The sequence below is a fragment of the Nipponia nippon genome, unplaced genomic scaffold (genome assembly GCF_047370975.1).
Source record: "Nipponia nippon isolate SJK-2023a ecotype South Korea unplaced genomic scaffold, ASM4737097v1 scaffold_5, whole genome shotgun sequence".
Classification (NCBI taxonomy): Eukaryota; Metazoa; Chordata; class Aves; order Pelecaniformes; family Threskiornithidae; genus Nipponia; species Nipponia nippon.
In genome coordinates, this window is record NW_028262369.1 from 41588503 (window position 1) to 41602533 (window position 14031).

The 14031-nt window shown below is 38.6% G+C and overlaps 2 protein-coding genes across 3 annotated transcripts in view; one reads left to right on the forward strand and one right to left on the reverse strand.

Moving 5' to 3' along the window:
- The window catches only part of PLPPR5 (phospholipid phosphatase related 5), a 252420-nt gene that overhangs the window by 157739 nt on the left and 80650 nt on the right, over positions 1-14031 (reverse strand). The window contains exon 7 of the mRNA XM_087730605.1: positions 8011-8098. Coding sequence (XP_087586731.1) covers positions 8011-8016 — 6 coding nt within the window. The 5' untranslated portion in view covers positions 8017-8098. The remainder of the gene's footprint in view (positions 1-8010; positions 8099-14031) is intronic.
- The window catches only part of PLPPR4 (phospholipid phosphatase related 4), a 34607-nt gene that overhangs the window by 5772 nt on the left and 14804 nt on the right, over positions 1-14031 (forward strand). For both annotated transcript variants that reach the window (XM_087730593.1, XM_087730594.1), the window contains 2 exons: positions 9046-9231; positions 13596-13725. In XM_087730593.1, coding sequence (XP_087586719.1) covers positions 9046-9231; positions 13596-13725 — 316 coding nt within the window. The remainder of the gene's footprint in view (positions 1-9045; positions 9232-13595; positions 13726-14031) is intronic.

Genomic DNA, 14031 nt, shown 5'->3' on the forward strand with positions numbered 1-14031 from the left:
CATCAACATGACATCCTCCGCATTGCTTCTATGCTTTATAGGAGAGCCGTACAGCCTGCATGCTACCAGCTTTTAGCAGAAGATGAGCAGAAAAGGGGAACAGAAAGGGAGGTGTCAGGCCTGTGCCAAGGCTGTCCTGGGACAAGAATGCAAATGCCACATGTTAGATCTCCCTCTGTGTTTGGCTACTTGCTTGGCAAGTGTAGAGTTTGAGTAGTTCATAGTGAAAGAAGTCTCTGCTCCCTTTTCAGTCCTGCACCATCCTCCTGACCAAATACCCCAGTAGTAAAAGGAGGCCTGAATATGTTAGAAATGAAAGAAGATTCATTTTTCCAAATTATTACCTCTTCCAAAAATTTATACTCCTCTCTGTGATTTTCTTCTATAATTCTTAAAAATCTGTTACCCTGAAGCCAAAATTAATAAACAGCCTATTGTGGAACCTTACGTACACAGGAGCTGAGCTGTTGCAAACATCGTCTCTTGACTGATGATCTTGTCAATTAAAAGTTCAGTTTGTAGGAAGGGAGTTCAGAAGCAGCAAAACAGTATGGGAGTAAGCCACTGGAGAAGGGTTGGCACCCACAGAATGTTTGGTTTTTTTTAATGTATGGAAACCAGTGTGTTTTAGAGAGTAGAATAAATTGTAGTATTGTGTAGAGATTGGCAGCTTTGTCCCCTAGAGATGGGGGTTTTGAGGAAACTTCTAGCTGAAGTTTGGTGACACTTTGACCCAATAACAACCACCTTTTTTTCAAGTGTTGCTGTTCTTGATTTACCATAACCTTGCACAGCAGGAGCATAAAAGAAGTTTCATAATCAACAGTACATGCAATATCCTAAATCTAATTGTTTGTAGTTATTCATGGATTATAACTAATCATTGATTTAATTAATAATCATAATTAACTGTAATCATGATTAATATAATGAATCATCAATTACGTTTGAAGTCGCACTGAAAAGAAATGCATTAATGGTATTTTTTGTGTTGTAAAATTTCTGCCTAAGGATTTGCTTTCTATTTCAGCACACATACTTCATTAAATAGAAATATTTTTAAAGTATTTTTAGATTATTCCTGCTTGAGAATATTTTTGTTAATTTTTTTTGTGTTGACTTCTGCCTGTGTAATTGCTGCTTCATATACATATATTAAAAAAAAAAAAAGAAAGAAGCACTTTTAGGATTACCATGCATTCAGCATGACTTTGAGATTTCTGAAATAAATAGGAATTTAATCACTGATGTGTCAGTTCTATTTTTGGTCTTACACATACTGAGAGGTTTTCTATTAAGATTTGGCAAAAGATCAAGAGGGTTGAGGAGTTGCACGAAGATGTCTGTTGTATTTCTAAAGCTAGACTCTAACTGGCAGTCACTAAACAATTAAATCAAACTCTAAAATCAATGCTGGAAATAAGGATAACTTAATTTTCCAAAATGGTAATGATAGTAGATTTCAATGACACCTGGGATTTGAAATTAAACTGTGAGTTGAAATTAAGTCCATAGTGTTAAATCTAGGAGAAGAAAGACCATCATATCATGTGTCTGCAATTAGTTTCCACAAAACTTAGACAATGGTGACGTAAAAATCCTTTAGAGAACAGACCAGTTCCTTACAGCCTTGGGCCAGATGAAACCTGCATCCAAAAAAAGGGACAAGAAGCAGCAGAAACTCGAGTTCAGAGAGAAAAGCAAAAAGTCTTTATAGAGATGCAAATCTTTCTTAGACTTCTGAAAAGCCTGAATGCCTTCTCTTATAAGCCTGAGGCATTTAAGAATTAAGTTTAGAACATAAAAAAATCTACAAACCTGACTTTTAGGTCAAGCAAGTCCCCTGCTCTACAGCCATCCTGTGCTTAGTACTATCTCTCAAAAGTCCTCATGACAGCCCAGTTTGCAATGCATTTGATCTTGTGCTTGGTCATAATCCCAGCCCTGCACAGCAGTCACACTGAGGGTGAAGGTACGGCACTGGTGTACCTACGCAGGAGCCACAGGTTCTCAAAACCAAGAGAAAATGGCAGAATTTGGGTTGGTACCATTTCTTCTTCCTGACCTATTTCTGGAAGGTATTCAATCATAGTCATGACCTCGGTATTCATTCCTGTCAGGATAAGAGAGACCTGTCCTCCTTCCATTCTCTCCTCCTATCTTTTGTGAATCTCGCAGCAAAGCACAACAGGACAACAGCCAGGGCGGTTGAAAGCTGCAATCGCTGTTAGTAGTTGGCTAAGAATAGGAATACCTTGCCTCCTCCAACCCACCACAGCCCTCTTTTTTGTCTCATCCATCTGTTGTGCCTTGTCATTTAGACCATGAATTCTTTGGCACAACGACTGACATTTATTATCCATTTTAATAATCTTCCACAATGCCACAGCCTTGCAACATAGTTATTAAATAGACCATCCTTCTCCCAAGTACTTTGCTGGTATTTTTTCCATGAGGAGAAACCAATGGCATTTATTAGCTGTCTCTTTGAGGCAATCCTGTTTATTGACTTCATTGCTTACAAAGATTCCCTGATTCCCAAAAAAGAAGAGAAGCACCAGGAGACAGCTCCTGTGCTCAGGAGCTGCCTTGCTTGCTGTGGAAGGGCTGCAGAACAACCGAAGGATCTAAGAATTTCCTGGCCATCCAAGTCTAAAAATTATTTACAAAATATAGAAGATCCAAATAGCATTATCAGGCATCCCTTAACCCTTTTTGACAGGTGGGCTAGTCATACTATCTTCATTCTGCATCTGGCTAATCATGTCTTGACCTCCTCTGAAAGCTACATACATACTGCTTCTCTCTTTTCTGCCTATCTTTTATACAGGCAGGTAAAACTAATCAATTCCACAGCCTTTGTATTTGCACGCAGTCTCAAGGAAAATCACTGAAGTCATTCCGGCCAGCACACTGAGCAGTGACTTCAATATTCAACTATAATTACAAAAGAGGCATTTAATTTCCCCCCCTACTTAGCCTGACTGAAATACAGCCCAGGCTAATCACTTTTATAACTCATATTTAAAGACTGTCTGCTGGTAGCCACCAACACAGCCCAATACAACACCGCCACAGGATCTGGATATGAGTTCACGATAAGAGAGAACGCCTGTAGTGCATTGTAGCAAAGCAAAGAGACGTCACATAACTGCAACCTACAAAACAGGTTGAGACATTTGAGTATATGACACTCCATGGTTGCACTCTCACAAAGCTCATAGATTTTAAGATGTTATTCTCCTGAAGATAGATATGGACTCTTTGCTTAGTTAAGTACTGGCAAATACAAGAGTTAGCTATCTAACTACCAGTGTACAGTTTTAGAGAAAGGGCATTTATAGAAGCTACTGATTCTCAGAGAGTTTTGAATTATGTATCTATCCAGTTGCATATTCTTTCAAGGTAAGAGGGGGGGGAGCTTATTTGTTGTCTTTCTTTTGGTTTGAGCCTCACTGTCTCCGTGGTGTCATTTAAGAAACCATTGATGTCTGATTGCTACTGACTTGCCAGTAACGCTTGCTGAGACAATGTAGTTCTAGTGAAGCTTTGATTGTTTGGAAATTCTCCAAGGGGAGGGAGCACCTTGAATTAGAAATTTAGGGCTCTGCAGAGACCCTGTGGAATAGCGAAGTTAAAGGTCCTACCTTTTAACTCGAGAGCAGTTCAGTATTTCCTTCAGAACAACAGGTTGTGTGCCTGGTGGGAGGCCAGAGACAGAAGTCAGTGCCCCAGATGCTGAGCTATCCAAAGGACAACCTTGTGCTATTTAGGGTTCCATCCACTCCAATAAGATTTTCCTACTAAGGCCTGGCCTTCCACTGTCCCATTTGCAAGACCTCTGCTGTCATACCAGGCATTCCTGCATTACTGAGGGTGCAATGTGGAGTTACAGGTATAGGATAAGAGATGGGGCCTATGCTGGTTGGTACTGGAGACCTCAAGGCTGTAAACAACTCACCCAATGGTCAGATAAAGAAATGCAGAACTGCAGCTGGCAAAACTGATTTTAGGGGTAACAGAGAGTAAAAAGAACAAGCATCCAACACATGTAAACCATGCCACATATAGTACATTAGGATGTAATGTGAAAAGACAGACCAAAAGAGAAAGAGCAAGGTTTAAGCATATTAGCAAACATAAAAATGAACCCACGTGGTTCCTAGAGTGAGCAAGAATAACCATCAACATCACACTGCTCCTGACAAAGGATTTGGGATGTGCTACACTAGAGTCATAAATAGCTCAATTTATACAGAATAGCTACTTGTTACTACTAGATATAGATACAAAAATCATGCAGAGTTGTACCATACAAAGATATGTGAAAGTAAAACAGATTAGGCATAGCCTAATTTCTAAGGTCATTAGAAAAACTGCTGTTACAATTAAACCAAATAAAAACAAAGCTCCAGGCAGGTCAAGACAAGTACATACAAAGCATGTTTGACAAGCCCTAGTCCCGAGTCCTTGCAAACTCAGTACAAAATCTGTGGCTTGTTAGTAGCAATGACAATACTGTACTTAGTGGGCTACAGCTCTACAGGTTCCTCTTTTCATGTATTCGAAGCCATAGAAAACTAATCATAGGGAAGTTAACAGAAGCGTTTCCATCTACCTGGGGATGCCCCAGCAAGTTTGGGCCTGGTTGTTAAGGGGTAGCCAGCTCGTGGGTTTTGGGCAGGACCAGCGTGGCTTCCATGCGTAGGCTATATCATATGACCAATAACTAATTGTGCTGGCACTGTGGGTCCTGGATAATCTTAGTCCTCACAAGTAAACCAGGAGTACCCCAAAACGGCCCCAGGAGCAATCACAGCATGTCCCACAGAAGAGTGATGGGCAACCTGAAGAACTGTTATCTCCCACCTCTGAACTCCTCTCACAGCCGTCTCCTCTTTCAGTTCTCTGCAATGTGTGATACACGTCTTGTGGCTCTTGGCCAGAAGGAAGATGTGTTACATATCCATCAGTTCAGAGAAGTTATTGTGCTACCAAATGCTCTTTTGGTTTGTCCTGCACTATGTAACATACAGGAGGTTTTCACCTTTTATTTTTCTCCTTACAAGATCTCTAGGTATTTACATCCTTGTTGAGCTCTTGGGAATAGAGATCATCTTTCTCATGCTTGGACAATTCCTAGCTCAATACAGCAACATCTTTTAAAATATTAATAACATTAATTATTATCAATAGCAAAGTCCTATGGCTTAATAACGGCTCTTAACTTACAGTTTAAGAAAATAACAGGAGGAAAAAGAAAAAAATCTTTTTTGAAAAAGATAAATAAGCCCCAAATCAGACCTTTTCAGCAGCTATGCTTATTATGGCCCTGGCTTTAAGACTCTAAGCCTAACAGGTCTAAATTACAAGCTAATCAGGGATCTTTCTCCATTAGCCAACCAGGGAAGTAAGAGTATAATAAAGACTTATTAGTCAAGATATGTGAACGGGGGTTGGGGGTTTTATTATTCTAATTAGGAACAGGAAAATTCCTATTCCATTTTGTAATTAAAACAATACACATTCTACCATCTAATTATATTTGACATTTTCAAGGTGTTGGGAGCTGAAGTCTATAATTACAGAACTACTGCTGCCTTAAGCAGAACACTCCATAAATATTCATGTATTAATTAGCCAGTTGTACTGTTTAGAAGATTTTAGAAACATTTGCCTTTTTTTTAGAAACGTTAGACTTTTAGAAGATGCATTTTATATTTGTATTTTAAAAAAGACAGGAAGAAAAATGTCCTGTGGGATCTGACATACTGTATATAGCAAATTGACTATAAACCTATTCATTAGTATTGTAAGCAGTTACGTTGGAGATTCAGTCCTTTAGAATTATTTCTTTTCTTTTAGCAGAATGGATAATTACAGTCAGAAATAACATGGGAGTCCTGTAGTGAAGTCATAAGACAGTAAAATGCAATTCTTACGATTCCTTGATTTTGTAATTAACAATAAAATTATAGCTTACATACAGTAGTTTTTACCAAAAAAAGTTATCCACATCTTTTATTTAAGCGTCCCACAATAAAATATCACTTCGTATATCACCTATTTTTGATAGTTCAATACTGCCATTTAAAACAGCTACCTGCCTAAGAATACCATAATCAAAGTAGAGGTGGACTTGTGGGTAATGCAGAGCCTGTTGTTCAAGGAGAGGCTTTCCTTTTCTTGACATTAGAGAAATGGAAAAATACACAATGAAGATGAAACTGAGTGCAAGGTGTTCCATGAGTTTGCCTGCTCTGTGTTTCCATTCTAGAATGTGAACCTTTGGCGACATCTAGATAGAAGGGCATAACTTCTGAAAAGAAGGGCAATAGGCACTTTGCCTGCTTTGTACATTTAGCTCATTGGAATAGGTTTGTGTCCCGTTATAAGATGCTTTGCCCCATGGGACCTGGACCCTGGCTAAATCATTAGGTATGACTTTCAAACAGTTAATAATAAAAGACATTGGCAAATGTTTCAAGAGTTAAATGCTGTGCAGAAGTGAAGTTGCAATACGTGTGAGTTCAAATGCTGTGCAGAATTTCAGTGTCCCAACAAGAGCAGCGGAGACCCGGTGCAAGCTCCCTGCACGCCAGGGCAGTGTGCACTGTGCCAACCCTCTGGTCAGGAGCCCCACAGTCTCTGTGCAGGCAGGTGCAGAGGGAAGGGCACCCAGTTCCACAACAATCTTAATTATTCCCAGAGTATGAAGACTTGAAGTCCTCTTTCATCCCTGCATTATCTGTATAATGACTAGAAACAGCCTAGCACATGTTGACTAATCATGCATGCTTGCATCCTAGTCAATCAGGGACCGCATCCGGCAGGAAGTGAGAAGTAGTAGTATATAATGCATCCAGCTGAAGAGCTGGACTTCCTCCTGCCATGGGCCGGAAGCATGACTCAATTTAGTTACACTGTATATAATTATGCCATACATATTATATGTCAGATTATATAATGGTTATATTATACATCATGTATTCACATAATATGTACTACATATTGTGTATGTGATATGCTATACATAATATGTATGTGTAATAGAGTATGGGAGTGCAAATATGCATATATGTTTGCATTTTATATACACACACACACACACACTACTTACTGAAGCGAACTTACTAGATGCCTCGTGTTATTTTTGTAATGCTCATAGCACTTAGGGATGCCGATACACATTATTCCCCTCCTTTCTACACAATCACAGCCTCTATACTATGCACCATTACAACGCAATCAACTTGAACACAGACAACCAGACAGGCAAAATTCTTTCATTCTCCACCTTCTGCAGATTTTGCTTAGAACACTTTGAAAATACAATTCACCCTCTGCAAATCCTTCAGCACATCAAAGATAAGCTGTTCTTTCCAAACAAAAACTAAGTTGTATTAAAAAATGGTTCAGTGAAATTTAGCGAGAACCCTCCTTCTTTAACCACCCAGAATTACATTTTATGCACAAAAATTCTGCATTTTAAAAGCTCAATGTTTAAAAATCTGAAAATGGCCAGTTAATGCAAGAAACCATTGTCCCTCTGCCATATATAGCAGGTTTTATTCATCGTTTTTCCAATATACATATTTATCCACTTTTACCTCTGCTTTTTTATTCCATTGTAGAATGTGATGAATGACATTGATTTTAATCAATCAATTATTTTTGTAAATGTGTACTGAACATTGCAAGAATATTATAACCTAAGTATGCCCAAAATTATGTTAGGACAATCCCTATTTCTCATAACGTGAGGTGCTCGATGTAAAAGAGGAGGGTTTTTTCCTCAAGAGATGTGATACAGCCTTCTAAGATTTGGTTGATTTTTGGTTGATTTGGTTGATTTTTGGATGATTTTATCTAAGTGAATATATTCAGTAGTTGCAAGCTTTTACTTTTCAGCTGCAGCTAACAGTGAGGAAAAGTTAATGTGATAGTCATCTTAAGAAAAATAAGAAAAGGAAGCAGATAGGCAGTTCACATCATGTTATCCATAGGTACCTTCATTGAAGAGACACAGGGAAGGAGTCATTGCATCTCAGTGGGGGAGCACGAAGTTGTTCTGGTGTTGTCTTGTTCAGTGAGGACTCTGGGAAGTAACAAACAAAAAACGTTTCTGAGTATTTACTAAGAGGATACAGAGAATAATCACATGCTGCTGGTCACCTCTGAATGCCCCGATGCCCGCCCTGGGGGGCAGGGCTGCCCTCTCTGTTCACTTATAAACCAATGGCTTCAGAATGCCTTTTTGCTGTTTCTCTTGAATGACTTCCTTCCACAGAGGCTTACTGGTTGAATCTGCGCTTGCAGGAGCTGGTGGCAAGCTGGGGTGAATTTATCCCCAGAGGGGCCAGCTTCACTCTTAATAAATTACTGGCAGTAATTGCGAAGGGTAAAATCACTAAATAGCTAAAAGGATAAAAGAACTGTGAACCCTAGTCACCATGGTTCTAAACAGACTGAGTCCTGCCCAAGTTAATTGCTTTTTAGATAGAATTACAAAATGAATGTGCAAAGGCAGAACACTATATTATCACATATTTAGATTCTAGGGAAGCACTGGATACTGCTTTTCATTAACTGTTACTTTGAAACTTAATGCAAACTGGCTTTGATATAAACATTGTCATATGCATGACAGAGAGTTGCTAAAGGACCAAAAAGCATCATGATGAACAGGAGAATGCTGAGGCCCCACATGGGAGACTGCAGTCCTGGTACCTCCTTTGCAAAAAAAAAAAATAAAATATCAAAGTTTGTCTATTAATGTTTCATAGATGAAAAGGCTAAATTACGTGAGCTGAAGACTGGATTGGGTGTTTTGACTAGCTTGGTAGAAAACGGGGTTATTTGATATCAACTGAATAGTATCATATCTCTACAGAATTAATTATTTAAAGATGATAAAATGGATATGACAAGGAGCAGTGAGATGTAAATAGCAATCACAGAGATTTATTAACATACTATGTTGTCTTTACCAAAGCATTGCTATTCCATTTCCAAACAGTAATTTGTTGATTTCTCCTCTTCTAGTTGCCCATATTGGCATCTTCTGTTGTTAGCCTCTACTTTCTTGAACTTACTGATGTCTTCAAGCCAGTTCACTCTGGATTTAATTGCTATGACAAGAGTCTGAGTATGCCATACATTGAACCTACACAAGAGTCTGTTCCCTTCTTGATGCTGCTTAGTCTGGTTTTTGCTGGACCATCAATTACGGTAAGTTTTAGGTGCCACTGTCACTTATTAAAAATTTTGAACAGAGTTTCAGTTGGCATAAAGAAAATATCTCCTTTGGTTTCAGTTGGGCTGCAGAGTGTCATCCAGGCTAATTAATCTTTTATTCTAGAAGAGAAGGAGACACACTGCTTAAAACATTCGCTGTAGCACTTCATCTACTCACGCTATCCTGATTGTGGGCATTAATGTTAAGAAACAGCACCTACAGTTGGGTGAGAATAGCTTGAATCATTCTGTTATGCTGTACAAATATTTGAACTTTTACAGACAGGACACCTCCATACTCTGAGATACACCAAAAATTCCAGATTTTGTTGGAAATGGAAGCCTTTCATTTACAGCCCTGAACATGCCACTTCTGTTAGGACTAGCTTTATTCAGTGAGAAGGTATATCAACCATGTCAGTGAAATAAATTACACTTTCCCAAATAGCACTGGGACTCCTCTAAATTGTGAGTTAGTCATTAAGAGCAGGCAAAAGGAGGCTGGTTTAATCATTCACCCAAAGGGAGGAGATGATTTCAGCAGAACAGAAATGTCCTGTCAGAATATGAGCAGTCTGGTCATTATTTTACAGGAAAAAAAATTATAAATTGTCTGATAGAGGTGAGTACTGTCCCTGCTGGAATTGCTGTGTCAAATTAAAATGAAATCTAAAGACTTTACCTTTATATATATATACTAGAGGGAATTCGTTGTGTCTGATTTTAGGCAGCTCAGATAGGGGCCTTATTCTCACACCACTCCAGTTTGGCAAATGGAGAGAGAAATTCACCTTGAGTGGGTGATTCCATGCACCTAAAAAGCTGAATCAGCCTTCTGAAAGGGTCTCTTCTCTCCCCTGACAGCAATGACTGCGCATCTCGGTTAGGCACTTCTCTAAGGCCAGCTGCAAATGTAGCTCTGCTGACAGCTCCTCTGAATTACCTTAAATTCAGCCAGTTCATTTCTTTTATAACGCTAGCCAATTTGCAGTTACAAAATCCATAAAATGTGATGCCTATATAAAAATCATCCAGTGCTGTTCTCTCTTTGCTTTCCAGGATGTTTTTTTGTTATTTGCCTTTTTTTTAAACTGAACTCTTCTTACTGTGTTTGATTTTGGTTGCTTTAGAAACCGTTTTTGAAAGATTTTGCACAACCATCAGGCTAAAAATTTTACTCATTTAGGAACTGGGAGCTAAGGCTCTCAGTGTTCCTGGTGCAGACGCTTGCAGCAAACACCAAATATTGTGATAAAAACAAAACTTGTTGGTATTGCAGTTTGGCTGGGTTTCTTAAGTTTAGACAGTGTTTCTGATAACAACAAAGTGGACTTTCCTGAAACAACCATAAAAGGAATCTGTATAGATTCACTTGGGCCACAGTAGAGGGGTAAAAGCTGATTTTTACTTCAGAGAGTTTATGTCAAGCCTAGGTAATATCAAACACCTTCAACTGAGATGAAAGATGCCCATTTCATTACGGAGTGTTTATTAAGGGCTTTGGTTACAACTAAATTATTTCAGCATTGCATGAAATTTTGCAATAAAAAATGTTATTCTTGCTTGAATCATTCTCCTACCAGCAGTACATACAAGTAACCAAAACCATGCCATGTGAGGAACTCAAACCCACACTTGAGCATGCCTATCAAACATAAGATCAGTAAAGAAAGTGAATCCTGAAGCTTCAAAGTACAACTGCTTAAAAGCTGCAAGCCTTAGGAAGGTGTAGTTCATTTGTATCAATGTAAGCATGAATGTGATGCTTGTATTAGTTGGAGAATGGGCTCTGATAATGCAAAATACACAACTTCCTTTCATAAAAGGCACTGAAGATGGTGTAGAGCATCAGCTCTTTATTATTCAATACCACTTCTGAAGTAAAAAACTAGGGGGGGGGGGGGGTTGTTCAATTCTTCCTTTTTTCTTTGGAAAAATAGGGCAATGAAGCTCAATGCAAAAAGATTACAATTGTGCCACTGTCATCTTGTAGAGTTTAGCATTTTATAATTTAGTTTTCATTAACATTTCAATGAATTACACACTTTATAAAACCTGTAAAATATGGAAAAGAGAGCATGAGCTATGCGAGGAATTGAGGATCTCCAGTAACACAGCATATGCTAACTTCTGTCTGCAATTCAGGTACTTACTGCAGTATGAGGCAGGAGGCCATCAAGACTCAATAAAATACAGGTGTGATTAAGCCACATTTTAAATATTACCAAAGAGTGTAAATAAGGAAAAAAAAAAAAAAGGCAGGGAGGCAGAGGAGACAAGCAAATTCCAGTCTCAATCCCTCCTTAAAGCCTTATATAAATATTATATAGGACTTAATTTTTTTCTGTGTTGTTTTTGTTGATGTACTCAGTTTTTCCCAAGACTGGAGAACATATTGAATCTATTCACTTTATAGTAAATTTTTTTACAACAAATCTAGCATTTTGTAGTTTATTTTCCCAAGCCATTATTACAGAAAGATCTGTGTAGATTTGGGGCTTTATGTTGGTTTTTTGTTTTTTTTTTTTTCCTTTGGGTTTTTTTGCTGATTGTTAATGAGCAGCAACTGCTTTTAACCAGGTCTGTTCTGTAGCCCTGATGTGCTACAGAAAGTCACTATCTGTATTATTGACATATGTCTTATAGCTTGTGGCATATATGAAATTTCCTATATGCATTCATAAACCACAGGGGACTTCAGTGTGGAACAACTGGACTTGTATGGAATTACCAACATGGATATTTTATGTCTGGAATGTAGATATACTTGAATTGCAACATGACTTCCATTTGCTTTAAATTACTCTGAATCTGATCTTCTGATATATTTTCTCTCCACTTATTCATTCAAAAATGTTAGGACCAGTTATTTAATTATATCAGTGTAGGTTCAAACCCTTATCAGCCACTGACTAAAAACCTACTTAAAGATAACAGTGTGCTTTCTAACAGAGATCACCAGGAAATTAGATCACATTGATTTGGGAAATCAGTTAGCAAGGAGAGAAATTCACTGCTGGCAGTTTCAGTCCTACTGCCTCCTCTACTGTAGGAGTTTGTTTCCTTGGAAATACCAGCCTCTGAATTTTCCTTGACATAGGCCTTGCTGTTTCCCAATTTTCTCCTCTATCACACAAGCTAATCCATCTCTCTGGTGTTTTTCCCTGTGCCAGACATTCCCTAGAGCTTGGCTAAAAAATATTGGAGTTTCTCTGTTTTTTAAGTTTGAAGTACTACTGATTTCTCCAGGAAGTTTCAGCTGTAAATTGATCAAATGGAGACAGATAATAGTGACCATAGTTCTCATCTAAATAAAATTCCTTAAATAACCCTTACCACTGACTGTTCCATGTAATGAGACAACCTTCACTACTTCAATTTTTCTGGCAAAGAAAGGAAATTTCAATTTATTAAGCCTTTAGCTAGAAAAGAGTTAGACTAAGCTTGTCCATTGTATCTCGCTTCTCCTAGGATGAGGGGTCTCAGCATGGACAAACTTTGCTGGTAATTACAGCAGATTCAGCATAATTCAGATGCTTTAGCATCTCATTGCACTGCAAGCTTTGTGCGTTGCATTATTAGTTTTCAATGCATCTGTAGATAGACAAGGTGGATCTCCTCTTAGCGGTGAGAACTGCCTCATTAATTTCAATATTTCAGCCCAACCCTTATTCTGAACTCTGTACAAGCTCTGTACAGATTTCCAAGTTGTTGCACTATTTAACAAGGAAAACAATCAAACCTGACACTGCAAATGTATAAATGGATCTGGATTTTCCAGCAAGTAACACCATTTTTCATTTATATTCTTCTCTTTATTTCTATTATAAACTCTTGTCTAGGGCTTCAGTCATAATCTGTTTTGCTTGGTGTGCTCAGAGGGACCATAAGGACAGAACTTTTTCTACTGCTGTGGATCTGGTTAAAACCCAAGCCAAATTAAACAAATACAGAAGAGCAGGCTGCCACATAATTAGAAGCTGCTAGGGATTGCTAGGCTTGAAGCCAAGACTGAGTGCTAAAACCACCTCAGGAGCACTAAGATATTGCAGTGGCTCTGGATTATTTTAGAGGTGAGATTTTCTAATTATTTCAGCTGTGGATCAAGACCCCGACTCCACTGAGCACTGTATACTGTATGCCACTTACATTTGATTTCAGCGCCACCTTCTTGCCTGCCCTCACTCAGGCTAAGTTGCATTGCTGAATGTTTACATATCGATACAAATCTTTTAAAGGCGAGTACATGTCAGTGGATGACACTGGTTGTGGTATAGTTACATTTCAGCCCTTTAAATTCAATCAGTGTCTTCTGAGTAACTGCTACATTTAATTTAACGGCTCCTTTGTCATTGCAGATAATGATAGGAGAAGGAATTCTCTACTGTTGCCTGTCCAAAAGAAGAAATGGGATTGGAACAGAGGCCAATATTAATGCAGGAGGATGCAACTTCAATTCTTTTCTTAGAAGAGCTGTCAGATTTGTTGGTGGGTTTCAAATGTTAGTCACAAAGAAGAGCTTTCCATATACATTCAATTTTCACCATGCAGGTTTCCTTCTCTGAAACAACCTTTCAGAGCAGTGCAGGGCTGTCACCGGCATAGGTCTTCTGCCAGAAAACGTGAGAAGAAACTGTCAGATGGAGCGACAGAGCAGCCCCGTACTCAGTAATGCAGCATCTACACTCTCCGTTTTCCCTTTCCTCTCCTGTACTATTGTCAGTGTTTCTAAGAGAATAATTTGGTTTTCCTTCTCTGCCCACCTTGAGCTGGCTTCCTTTTAATGGGTTCAGC